A 14,190-nucleotide genomic window follows, 5' to 3' on the forward strand; every position below is an offset into this window, starting at 1 on the left:
GCTGATACCAAAGTTATTGCGTTAACGCAATTGAGTTACACCGACACCGCGACACCGCACGGCGCACTCATACTTTTGAGTCAAACACATAGTCATGCGCCGTGCCCCAGCAGACAAAGCCGAACGAAACACGTCATCACTTCAAAAGATTCAACTCCTCTATTGGCTATTTACAAAACCAGGAATTTGAGAAGAAAAGAACACAGTATAATATGTATATCCGATCTACCAAAATAATGTTAAAACGTTATATTAGGAGTAATACCTTTGAAAATAATATTATAGGACGAAAAATAGCGTGACATGAAATAACATGACTATTATTATGATAAAATGGAATATATACTTGGGGGTTGGGGGGACTATCATCATATGTTTGTCACTGTCTCTGCGTGTTGTATAAAATATAGTATAGTTTCAATTTAAGGACTCGATGGTTCGGTGTAAATATAATGAAGCGAGTACGAGAGGTGTAGACGACGCCTGCATTATTTAAAATTTTTAATTGCAGTTATGTGAAAAATTATGCATTTTAATTTTTAACTTTCATTGAAAAACAGAAACAAAATAATAATTCTTTTATACTTATAATTAACTAGAACCTTCTTTGGTTCAAAATAAAATTTAAAACATAAAAACATCAAAAAAAAATAGGTAATTCTCAAAATACTAACTATAAAAAAGATAACAAATATAAATTATGTAAAAATATAGTGTTCTTGTTATTCAATTCAGTTTTTGTAATTTAAATTATCATTTAAAGGTGCGTCCAGACCGCAGCGCAATACCGTGCAGAACGTTCGCGAACGTTCCTACACAGATGCGCGTTAAACGTCTAAACTGCTGCAACATTTATTAAAAATGATCGTGTTTGCCGAGGTTCCAGTTTTGCAGTAATGCGCGACGTGATTACTTCAGCATGAACGACGACTCTAAAATTGCAGTTGCTGCTTTTATCATTTTGTGTGATACATTAACAAAAAAGAAAAAGAGAAGAGTGAAGAGACGTTACTGGATGACACGTATATTTCATAGTAGAAATATATACAGTGGCAGTGATTTGCTGTGTGACCTAGCAATTGAAAATACTGGATAATTTAAAAATTTCTGTCGTTTGTCTTCTAGTGATTTTGAGATGATACTAAATCTTATTGGTCCTAAAATTCAGAAAGAAAATACCAATTTTAGGTTGGCTATCCCTATCAAGGAAAGACTAGCTCTGGTGCTTCGGTTTTTAGCCACTGGAGACTCATACACTAGCTTAATGTATACTTTTAAAATATCTAAGCAAAGTATCTCTACAATAATTATTGAAGTTTGTAAGGCATTGACAGAAGTATTAGAAGACTACATTAAGGTAAGAAAACATTTTATTTTTAATCCTAAATCACTGATACTGAATACGCTTAAGTGTTAACATCGAAAGTATGTAGATAATCTTGCAAAGGAGTTTGTGTCTCTGAAATCTCTGTCTGATTGTATTGATAAGATTGAGATAAGAGCAGAATAACTAGGTGATGGAATATGAACATATGATGAAGATGATGATTCCTGAGCATATAGTGATGGTGATGATGCATCTATATTCGGCATTCTTGATTGAAAGTGTGTCTCAACAGATGTTTTCCGGTAATTATTATATTTCCCTATCTCAGCGTCAAAAATAACATTGTTCATTAGATGCATCGCAATAGAGCGAACTCTGTTATCAAATTTTTGTAGTTTGATGGCAATATGTTGACCAAAAGTAAAACATTCATCCTTTGGAGTATTCGACACATTTTTAAGAATGTCATATGCAGCAGCTACTCTCGGATCTTCCTGCTGCACACTTTTTTTTAATGTTTGTTTCCTTGGAAATGTAAATAGTTTGCGAGTTGGTGTCTCTTTGGTCTTTTGTTTCAGCGTTAATTCTTCTTCCAAATCCGCAGTTACATCGTTTGTGGATTCTGCTTCTTTTGAAACGTCCACCTCTGATTCACCACCGCTTACGGCTTCAATTTCATTTCCAATATTTGAACCCTAGAATAAAAACAATGATACTGTATAAATGAAATTTTTTGTTTGAATAAGTGGCATTTATTCTTTGATTTGTTACAGACGCCGTCTACCGCAGATAAATAGTTAGAAATTTCGAGTGAGTTTGACCAGCAGTGGAATTTTTCACACTGCCTAGGTGCAATAGATGGAAAACATGTAGTTTTGCAGGCTCCTGTAGGTAGCGGCAGCGAATACTTCAATTACAAATCATTATTTAGTATTGTATTGTTCGCATTAGTAGATACAAATTATAATTTTGTATTTGCGGATATTGGATGTCAGGGACGTATTTCCAATGGAGGAGTCTTCAAAAAGAATTTATTATGGAAAAAAAATAGAAGATAACAGTTTGGCATTTCCTGAAGCAGCAATTCTTCCAGGGCAGCAAAAGATTATACCATATGTTATTCTCGGTGATGATGCATTTGCACTACACGAACATCTCATGAAACCATATGCAGGTTTACATAAAAAAGGTTCTTTGGAAATAATTTTCAATTATAGACTATCAAGAGCACGAAGAGTGGTTGAAAATGCCTTTGGAATTGCATCTGCTGTTTTCCGAGTGTTAAGAAAACCAATGTTACTAGAACCAAATAAAGCAGCACTTGTTGTATTAACTACCCTTTACTTACATAATTTCCTAAGACAAAGTAATATTTCACGTAATATGTACACTCCTAGATGAACACTGGACTATGAAGAGAATGGGGAATTAATTCAAGGAAGTTGGCGACAAGAACAACCCCCAAGTGAATCATTCCTTTCTGTGAGGAAGGTTCCAAGGAAATCGAGTAACGGTGCTCAAGAAATTAGAAGTGAAATAGCTGCATACTTTATGAATAATGGAAGTGTAGTTTGGCAAAATGATTATGCATAAAAAATGTGCTTATTGCTTTAATAAAAATGATACAGTTTGAACGTAAAGGTAAACTAATTCAATAAAATGTTTATTGATCAAGTAAAAAATGACTGCCGACACGACGATTTTCATTTTAATTAACGAATTTTATAACATTCAAAAATCTGCCGTCCCTTTCATCCCCTCAATGTAATAGCCACCCCCTCAATTTTTTAAAATAACAAGAGGGGTCCTATGGGATATCATTGAAAAGGTAATTGTTCGAGAAAGTCTCGAACACATTAATTTTATTCTGAAATAAATATTGTTATCATCACCCTGTACATTTTAAGTTATAGTTAAGATCCGACAATAAAGCAATCTGTTTTTCCCGACTAAACAATTGGATCTACATCCAAGTAACACGAATAGAAGATATTAAAAGGGCGGATTACCGGATAAATCCCTTAATAAATTCAGGTAGTCAGTCATTACCTATGAAATGTAAATGTTGAAATTTCTAATAATAGAAATATGATTGCTGATTGCCTTAATTCTTATTTAAGCGCCCTCAAGCGGGAGAAACAACTGTTACGTATTGTAGAGTGTGACACTTCGTTTGANATGCAAATGTTGAAATTTCTAATAATAGAAATATGATTGCTGATTGCCTTAATTCTTATTTAAGCGCCCTCAAGCGGGAGAAACAACTGTTACGTATTGTAGAGTGTGACACTTCATTTGAAAGCTAATTCTATTAGCAATTCAATACACTACATAAAATTATCTTAAGTCCTCCATTTCAGTGTATTTTACATGATGAAAACATAGGTTTACAATTTCATTTCGAACTTATCATTTACTGGATGGATTGTAGTGAAGCTTTGGCAGCTTATAGTAAAATATTTAAAAATTCAAATAAAACAATTTCACGTGTCCTGCTAATTATTATACTATATAAAATATAAAAAAGGGATAGTGCAGATGCAGTTAAAAAAAAACACATCATTCTACATATTTTTTAAATATTTTTGCCAAAAATATACTTAAATACTTACAGCCTTATTTATAAAGACCTACTTATTATAATACTAATAATCTATTACTTAATAGCTACTAAGAAGCTATTATGCAGTTCGTATTCATAGTTGAAATTTTAGTAGTTACTTGTTAATTGCATTTTCAACGACAGAAATATTTGGCAATGCGGCATATTTACGGATTCCGTAGTTCATTCGACCTACTTGGAAACATTTTTATGTATTTTAACCTCACTTTAACTTGACGTGACATACGTGCATCATATCAACTTTATTCTTTGTACAATTTCAACTTGTTCTTGTTATTATGAAAGATTTAGGATTACTGGATGTGAAGGAAGAAGGGAATGAAGCTGAAGAAGCCAATATAATAAATAGATATCCAAAAGTTTACTTGCCAAGACAAAATCCTTTTGTTAAATATGATGATATGCATTTTAAAAACAGGTACAGAATGAGGAAAGAAACTGCTCGGTTTATCATACAATTAGTAGAGGAAGAATTAGGTAATTTTGAAAATAACAGGGGATTACCCATAAACACAGATATACAGGTTCTTGCTACGTTAAGATATCTAGCTAAAGGTGCATACGGAACAGAAATTGGTAAGTAGTTTATGTAGTATCTAGTTATATAAATACAGTTTTTTTGTTTGCAGCTGATCATCATGGCATTTCACAACCTTCATTAAGTAAAATAGCAAAACGAGTTGTAGTTGCTATAGCCAGACATAGAGAAAGATTTATTTCGTTTCCGGACTATGATGAACAGCAGAGTATTAAAGCAGATTTTTATCGAATAGCAGGTTGCCCAAGAATTGTCGGTGCAATTGATTGCACTCACATAAATATAAAAAATCCAGGAGGTGACTATCCCGTTTTGTTTATAAACCGTAAGGGATATTATTCGCTTAATGTACAGGTATAAGAAAATTAAATAATAACATTTGTCTTATTCATTCATATGTATATTATTTTCATTTTTTAGGTCGTTAGTGATAGCAAATGCAGAATTAGAGACATTGTAGAACGATGGCGGGGTAGTACGCATGATTCACGTATCTGGAAAGAGTCTTCGTTGAAGAGAAGATTTCAGGTAGATAAATTATACTTAATTTTATATAATTATTATTATAGTGATATCTTAAAGGCAGGTGATACTACAGGCATATTACTGGGTGACAATGGATATGCATCAACCAGATATTTGTTGACACCTGTGTTAAATCCAGTTACAAATGCTGAAAATAGATATAATAGAGCACATTGTTCGACAAGGAATGTTGTTGAGAGGTTGTTTGGTATTTGGAAAAACAAATTTAGGTGCTTTTTCAATGGTCTAAATTTAAAGTTGGAAACAACAAAAGCTGCAATTGTCGCAGCAGCTAATGTACACAATATAATTATTAATGATAAATTAGAAAACGAACGTCAAGGTAATATTTCTTTTATACATAATACATCTACATTATACCATTCATAACATTTTTAGATTTATCAGATGATGATAATGATGATGAACACCCAGACGCTGAGGATTTCAGAGTAGAAGTAGAAGATAATGCTCAAGGAAATATATTTAGGAGACAATATATTCAACGTTATTTTAATTAATTGTTAAACATATTGAAATATTTGAAAATGTATATTTATTGAAAATAAATACAACAAAACAGTTTATTATTACATATTAGAGTTTTATATATTTATTAACAGTAATTATAAATATTAATTTTCTCTATTGCATCTGCATTCATTTGTCTGTAGCATTCGCAACCGTTCCTCGTGATACTTCCTCTCTCGTTTTCCATTTTCACCTTGTGCATCTCTGCAGATCGTTTCATCATCTGTTCTATTCTTAATTTGTTTAAAGCTAACAATTGGTTTTCATATTCTGTCATTGGCTTTGCTTTTGCGTGTTTACTAGGTATACTTGGCTCACCAAGGCTATTTTTCAAAAACTTGGTCTCTTTAATTTGATTTGATACGACTATGGTTTCTTCATATATATCTTCCAAACAACCAGTTTCAGGATTAACAATAAAGTCCCCATCTTTCGTCTCATTATTTATCAAATCTATCTCCACATTTTCTTCTATTCCAACAAAATTTGTNATATATTTATTAGTTCGTCTTACATTTTGTGTTCAATTCTGCCGCAATTTTTTCTTCCACACCTCATCCTTATATTCGGCATTCCTGTATTTTTCGTTAGTCTGATCATACAACGGTGGAAAGTTTCTGACTTCTTCAATTAGCGTTTCCATGGTAAATGAAAAATAAGTGCGGAACGTCTAGCCCGAGACCGCACCGTCTCCGTCAAAAATTAAAACGAAACTACTCCCGCACGGTGCGGACGTGGATCGGTGTCGGCGCCCGAGCGCGGTGCGGGAATGTTAAGACTATGCCATATGATTACACGGTACAATTCATCGCCGTTACACGGCCGTACTACGGAACGGGCTCGGTGCAGACTCGGTACGGAAATATGTGTCCCGACCTTTACGCGGAAACCGCACATCGTGGAGATGGTGGCGCGGACGAGGATCACCAGGGCTGAGCTCTATCCCTTACTCAAGATTAGCAACTCCCTTAGCCTAAGGAATAAGCGAACGCTTTCAAAGTGGTACTTTAACAGCAGGTAACCTACACCTCCGTGGCGGGGGACACGCGGCAGAAAGCCATTTAAAGTCAATCCAGGCTGTGGAGGACATGGCTTTACGCACGGCCACCGCCTCCCCCTAGTACGTAAAAAAGCAGACGTTCTACGCGACTTACAATACACGAACGCCACCCAGTTAATGCGAACAAACGCCGAAAAGCGCTTTGTCGCGGCCGCGAGACACGACAATCCCCTCCTCATGCAAGCCGGTGACTACATACCCAACGTGATAAACACAAACCACCTATACCTTGTCCAACGAGAGAATGGACTTGCGCTGGAACGAAAACTCGTTTGTTTTGGGTCAGACTCCGCCTATTCAATCCCTGCCAAGGCGCAATTGGCTCAGTAGTTACCAGGGCCGGTGATTCTGATAGCAGCGGTACAGACTAGTTTTTTATGTTTTAAATAATAAAATGTTTTTTTAATTAATATTTTTACCTTTTCAATAATAAATGACTTATTTTAAACATATTTATAGTTTATTTTACATGACGCTGATAAATTTATTACACCTAATTAACCTACTACAATGAAGAAGCGTTTACGGCTAAGATTTAATGTAAAATGGTCCTGTGTAGCTCGCTATAGACTTCTCCCACTCTAATCGCCAATGCGCAAAGCAAGTCCATTCTCTCGTTGGACAAGGTATACATGTGAATAACTACTTACATTTTCTTTTAATTCCATTGTATAACACATAAAATATAAAAAAAATATAACTGTAACTAAAAATATCTTGGTTAGACTTTTCAGAAAACTTCAAACTTCAAATGTAGACAGACGAGATGACAGATGACGGTTTTTTTATACTATCTCCGATAAACATACTCCAGCACGCTACTAAAAATTTAGTTACCAACTAGGACTAATAGTTTACTAATTCCGTTTATGAATACAAATTTCTTAGTAGGATCTTAATAGGATGTTAGTAGACAGTATTATCGTATATGAATAAGGCTGTTACAGTTTCAGTGTTGACAGTTTCTTTTACTTTATTCTTATTCATCAGAAATGCAAAACTTGCAAATGCAAACCATTTGCTGACAAACATCCTCCTGTCCTAAAATTTATTGACTATTTTAATTAGTTATAAGAATTATTATATTTATAATAAAAATACCTTGTCCAGTTTTTGTTGTATTTTTAATTTTTGTTCGTTCTCTTCGAAACGAAGACAACAAAGAAGTCATTTTTGTTTTGACCAATTCTCTGTCGCTTTTCATTTATGTGGCAATTTGAAGCCAAGCATCATGTTTTTTATTTCTAAGATGGTCATTTTTATTACCACAATCCCATAATTCAGGCTTTCCTTCATATTCATTTATTAAGCGTAAAATTTTCTCATGGTCCCAGTCACTCATGTTCTATATTACACGCGCGTACTACAAACTTTAAATAATCACGTCCATACTGCGCTTCGTTCGACGTGCAAATGTCTTTGATGTACCGACATCAAGCGGAACATAATTGCTCGTGCTCGAAGGCGTGCGACTTCGCGCGTTCGTGCGCAGTAAAGCGTCCTAACTAGTCATGTTCATTTAATTTTGCAACGTTCGCGAACGTTTTGCGCGGTATTGCGCTGCGGTCTGGACGCACCTTAAGAATACTATTTGAGATACTTTTACAGTTGTATTTTTGCAAGATTGTCCAGCGTCACAGCACTGAGCAGTGAGCTGAGCTGATGAATCTGTAGCGAGTCACGCGTCGGGTGGTGTAGTGGTGATACGATGACACCGCTGCGCTTTGCGCTAGGTGCGTCATCCACCAGTAAAACCCCTTTTATGCACGCGTGTTCTCCTCTCAACGCGGAGTTGACAAAAACGTCGCGTTTCAAGATACCCTGAACAGAGTTACTACGTTTATGCATTTTACGCTCGTTTATTTGGTCTCGCGTTTTCAATTCTGTCGCGATGGCTTTACAGAACGCTTGGCGACACGCGTTCCAAAAAAGCACGAAAGTATATCGGCGTTTTTATGCAAAGCGCTCTTTGTCGCAAGTCCAGTGGCTCTGTCTGTCAAGAATAGTTTTAGCACAGTTTGTTTTAGTTTTAGTTTAGCTGTTGATCAAGCGGGGCATGGATGCAATGGACGCAATTGGTATTGAAATATTTATTGATACCGATACCGATGGTCTATCAAAGTTACGTGAAAGCGATAAAGTAAGACATAGAAATACATGTGACAGACAAGGATGGGTATAGTGAAGGCGTTTCATAGTCACCGCCTGTTTCGCCCTTCCACAAATAAGTAGGAGACGAGCGCATGCTATTGGCCTAAATTTTAACTGAGCAACCGGTCGTCGTCTCCTCAGATCAGACAGAATCAGTATTCAGTATGTGTATGAACTTGGGATGCGTGTGTTGTGTCGTATTATTAAGACAACGCAAATTCTTACGTACTTTTAACTATTTACAATTACTTCATACACCTAAAAGTGTACGAAAATAATTGCAACTATTTNTTCTGCTAAAAAATGAATTTATAGATGATTGCAAAAAATTTAACGGGAATGAGTGAGCGACAAGCCCACACATTTACAAAATGTACAAGTACAAACTGTACTTGTACATCCACAGTGAATACGATTCCCTGATGCGGATCTTTTGATGCGGATCTTTATGTCGATACATTTCGCATCATGCGGATCATTAAAAAGATCCGTATTGCCCATCTCTATCTCAGATCGTAGTCAAGATAAATGATACTGTCGGAAACATTTTGTGGTAAGCATCAGCACTATCTGTTGTTGACACTTTCTCCAACTTCTATTGTCTTCCTTTTCTCGGACTTACCGATAATACAGTAAGACCAGTGAGATCAGCCTGCAGCCGTTAAACGAACAATCGCCATCTATTTGCACGCTCTATAACTATATACATACCCACCTTGGATTAGGAAAAGGGAAATCTAAGCTACCCACTAATATTTGTTTTAGGCATACTACCGCCGCTAAATTTAAAATTAAATAACAAATCTCACTCCACACAGATCACTCAGAAATTGTTTTTGTAAAATAATTTCCACGTAAGTAATTTTTGACACCATGAAAAAATAAGTAAATTTGACAAAAAACCGTTCAAATCACTAAAGCATTAAAGATACTTTTAAAAGCTCTAACAGCCTTCCTACTTAAAATAGGAAATAATTTTGATACTGTAACTTTTTGAAATGTTTGTTGGAAAAATTACAAATTTCAGTAATTTTGAAAAAAAAAGGGAAATTATTATAGAGCAGCTTTCGGTGCTTTCTATATTGTATTAGCTTTCACGGTGAATAAAAAAATATTACAAGCAAATAATTTTACTAAACCAATCTTTGATTAACTCTTGCATTAGTGATTTATTACGCAGCTTTAAATTTTTCGTTGTGTTGATACTCATATAAAAACTACCTCTGAAACTTCATGATCATGACAAACTTTCAAACATTTTTTATAAAAAAAAACAAAAAAACAAAACATTTTATTTTTAATTTATAAAAATGTAATTATATGATGATCAGACATTATTATGTTATTTTTTCACTGCGAATTTTGCAACGTAAAAAAATTTTTGCGAGCTTATTTTCGGATATAAGCGAAAAACTTAAATTTTTTTACGTAGTTTTAAGCCCATAAAATTCGAGTTAAGCCCGATTTTTGAAACAGCCATGTGTTTGGTTTAATTCGCTCAGATCATATTCAGGGTCGGAAAGTCCCCATGGTTCATCGGCCGTTACATGAGAGCGATAAAGTAAGTCATAGAAATCCGTGCGATAGACAAGAATGGGTATAGTGAAGGCGTTTTATAGTCACTGCCTGTTTCGCCCTTTCACAAGTAAGTAGGAGACAAGCGCATGCTATTGGCCCAAATGTTTGCATTTTAACTCAGCGACCAGTCGTTGTCGTCTCGTCAGATCAGAATCAGTATGTCTATGAACTTGGGATGCGTGTGTTGTGTCGTATTATTAAGACAATGCAAATTCTTACGTACTTTTAACTATTTACAATTATTGCATACACCTAAAAGTGTACGAAAATAATTGCAACTATTTTCCTCTTTTGTATTTATTTATTAGCCGGCCTGGTAGAAAGTAATACAAAAACTCTATTGCCGTAAAAAAGAAATAAAAAATTATGGTTTTTAATAAAAAATAAATAAACAATTATGGTTTTTAATAAAAAAAGAAAGCAAACATTTTCGTTTTTAATTAATAAGTTGTTCAAAAATGTCCCCCCTTTGTACCTCGCAATATCCTAATCTGTCATAGAACTCGCTTCTTACGCGTCCCAGCATTTCAGGGGAAATATTATGTAGGACGTCAACAATTCGGGCCCGTAAATCGACTAAATTACTTGGTCTATCATGTAAATGTCCATAAATGGTCTATTTTAATTGCCCCCAAAGGAAGAAGTCGTTGGGCGATAAATCTGGGGATCTGGGAGGCCATGGAATAGTGCCTCTTGTACTAATAACCTGCTGAGGAAATGTGGCTTCCAAAAAGGCGATTACCTGACGTGCATTGTGAGCGGGACAACCGTCTTGTTGAAACCATACGTCCTCAAAGTTGATATTTAATGCTCGAACAGCCGGAATAATTTCGAGTTGAAGCAAAGTTAAATATTTGTCGGCATTTAGGTTCCATTTATGAAAAACAGACCAATCACGGAATTTCCTAAAATACCAGCCCAAACATTTAACTTCTCAGGGTACTGCGAATGCACAGGAATACTCAAGTGCTTATTTTCCGTAAACCAGTAACGAGTTATTTGAGAATTGTAGGTCCTATGAAGAGAAAAAGATGATTAATCAGTAAACAAAATGTGGTTTAAAAAGTTTTCGTCCGAATCAACTTTTTCCCTCATAGTTTCACAAAACTCGAGACGTTTTGTTTGGTCTAAGGGAAATAGCTCTTGAGTTTCTTGTACTCTGTAACACTTATACCCATTTCTCTTCAAAATATTTCGCACTGTTCGCTCATGCATATCAACTTCTTCTGCGATTTGTGTACTACTACAAGGTTCACTCGTTTCCACAATACCGCAAACAGCTGTTTCACGTGCTACCCTGACCTCGGGCAATGGCCTGCCGTTGGCAGGTTCGTTGGAATAGCACTTTTTGCAGCTATTTACACACCCCGACGTCTCAAATCTGCGAACGATTTGATAAATCGTCTTCACCGCAGGGATTGGCCGATTTTCAAATGAAAATACAAATCGCCCAACGACTTCTTCGGCACTATGGGATGCATAAAACCATTTAACTATTGCCACCTTTTCCTCCGTTGTATAGATCAACATAATAACAACAAATTAATTAAATGAGGGAATAGACAATAGGCATGCATTACTTTCTACCAGTACAGCTAGAATTAGGTTGAACTTTCAGGCAGTGATGCCAGATGAATTCGATACATAAGCGCTAATTATGCTTTAAAAAATCCCTAGATTTCTACAAATATCTAAAATATTTAAATTTCTTGCACTTAAATTGAAGGAATTAGTGATGTACTTATACATGGTTAAAATTCCCTATTTCCCCAATTCCAAAAAAATCTGTAGATCTGGCATCACTTTATCTAAGGCTGCCCTCTGTTAACGAATTGTATATATGAAATCGGAATGGAATATGAAATCGGAATTGTATAAGTAGTGACATCTATTACAGAAAAGACAAACAATGAAAACAAAGATGGTCGCTGAATTACAAGTGGAAGTGGATCTTATTTGTGGAAGAGCGAAACGGGCGGTGACTATGAGACGCCTTCATTATAGCCACCTTCTCTATCACATGGATTTCTATGTCTTACTTTATCGCTCTCACATAACGGCAGATGAACCATGGGTACTTTCCGACCCTGTATAAATAAATGTGAATGAAAATAATAATGATAATGACAATTCTCGTTCTAATATCTAAAGTCTTCATTACACCACACATGCTACTTTCATTTTCCTGATCTTATCAGGATTTCAATGGCCTTTTGTCAATTTCGGCATTGCCCTTAATTCAGCAAACACATTATTAATTTTGTATGTGTCATATATATCCGACCACCTTGATATAAATGTGCCTTCGTCCGAGTACCAAATCAAATTTCTTTTTAATAAATTATTTCCAATTCCTTTTATTAGATGTGGAGGGTCATATAAATGAATAATTTTCTGTCCGTCTATGATAAAAAATTTATGACCAATGCGTTAAATGATTATTCACACTGTTTCATCGGATAATTAACTGCAGCCTGACTTGTAGACCCCTGCACTACATGAAGGACATGGAATAGTTACCTTTCCTTCAATACATTGTACCGCATCTGCAAAATAAAATCGTGCGATAAAAAGTATTTACATAAATGTACACAACCTTAAATTAAATTATTATTTTTAGAAATATTTTTAAACATTACAGCAGAACCCTGATACAGAATAATGTGGACCAGCATGATGACAGACGACCCAAAATTCCAAATAATCGAGAGTATTTAAATTATTCAATTATACGTATTTTAAATTTTTATTTAGGCTCTGTTACATTTATATGTTTAAAAATGTACCTATTGTTTTAGCCCACAATAAAACATCACTTAGCATGGTATTTGGTTAAAATTTGTTTTTTTCCATGTAAAAGGCAGCACTAAAACTTGTGAGTGTGAATAAAACAGAGGATTTAAAAATTAAATCTATTTGAATAAAATATATTCGGATAAGCGTTATCCAGATAATAATAATTCAACTATATTTGTTAAAAATACAGGCACGTTCTTGAATTATAAACCTACTAATATATTTTTAATTACATTGTCTTACCTATTTCTCTTTTGGGCAAATTCACGGAAGGAACAGCATCTTTCTTTAACAACAAAGCTGACGATATAATGTCACTGTTCTGAAAATGCAAATGGCATATCTTCTTCGTCCGATAAATAGTTTCAGGGGATATATGATTTAAATCATGATCATCACATGCTAACAACCATTGTTCAAAAAGAAGCGGATATTTCTTTGGATTTGGGAAACTATGTCGACTTGAACACTCATCTTCACAGCCCCTAATGGAACAACTGCGATATCGCACCATTGCGTCCAAATGTTAACAGAAAGTGTTTTCTCTAAAAATATGAAATATATTGATAAATGTTAATTCATATTTAACTTATAACAGAAACTAGTATAGTATAAGTACTAAAATTGTCTATAAAATTCTAATAAAACACACTAAAAACACAAATAAGACACAACTAACCAACAATAAACATGAACAACAAACGAAAAAAACAACAAAATTAACAATGTGGCGACATCTATAGACTCTTTCTCCAACTTGTACCAACACAAACCGACGCGCCCTGGTACGTAAGAAACTCTGACATATTACGAGACTTACAATACACAAACGATACACAGACAATAAGACAAAACGCGGAGAAACGGTTTGACGTAGCCGCTAGACATGACAATCTCCTCCTCAGGCAAGCCGTTGACTACGTACCCGACGTGACCGACAAACACAAAAGACCTAGACACCAACTTTTTGACCCTGGGTGACCACCCCAATGACCCCCCCCCGGCCCGCCCAAACACAACCCCGGGACGCACATACGCTGACATGACCAGAAAAACACAAA

General features: G+C 35.1%; 2 protein-coding genes and 1 pseudogene across 3 annotated transcripts; 2 read left to right on the forward strand and 1 right to left on the reverse strand.

Annotated features, from left to right (window-relative positions):
• Positions 1-919: 919 nt before the first annotated feature.
• LOC111691742 lies at positions 920-2,385 on the forward strand (annotated as a pseudogene).
• Positions 2,386-4,319: 1,934 nt separating this feature from the next.
• LOC108913760 (putative nuclease HARBI1) lies at positions 4,320-5,561 on the forward strand. Its single transcript, XM_018719380.2, has 5 exons — positions 4,320-4,526; positions 4,580-4,842; positions 4,909-5,016; positions 5,071-5,356; positions 5,413-5,561. Exons 1-5 carry the CDS (start codon positions 4,352-4,354, stop codon positions 5,532-5,534), a joined length of 954 nt encoding a protein of 317 aa, XP_018574896.2. The 5' UTR covers positions 4,320-4,351; the 3' UTR covers positions 5,535-5,561.
• A 7,102-nt stretch (positions 5,562-12,663) lies between these two features.
• Positions 12,664-13,850, reverse strand: LOC108913758. Of its 2 annotated transcripts, XM_018719379.2 has the most exons (3): positions 13,809-13,850; positions 13,373-13,674; positions 12,664-12,879 (listed from the first exon to the last, which is right to left on the reverse strand). In XM_018719379.2, exons 2-3 carry the CDS (start codon positions 13,641-13,643, stop codon positions 12,797-12,799), a joined length of 354 nt encoding a protein of 117 aa, XP_018574895.1. In that variant the 5' UTR covers positions 13,644-13,674; positions 13,809-13,850; the 3' UTR covers positions 12,664-12,796. The 2 variants fall into 2 exon arrangements, with proteins under 2 accessions (XP_018574895.1, XP_018574894.1); XM_018719378.2 differs by lacking the exon at positions 13,809-13,850 and having other exon boundaries at positions 13,373-13,786.
• Positions 13,851-14,190: the final 340 nt, after the last annotated feature.

This window comes from Anoplophora glabripennis, unplaced genomic scaffold (genome assembly GCF_000390285.2).
Source record: "Anoplophora glabripennis isolate ALB-LARVAE unplaced genomic scaffold, Agla_2.0 scaffold192, whole genome shotgun sequence".
NCBI classification, from domain to species: domain Eukaryota; kingdom Metazoa; phylum Arthropoda; class Insecta; order Coleoptera; family Cerambycidae; genus Anoplophora; species Anoplophora glabripennis.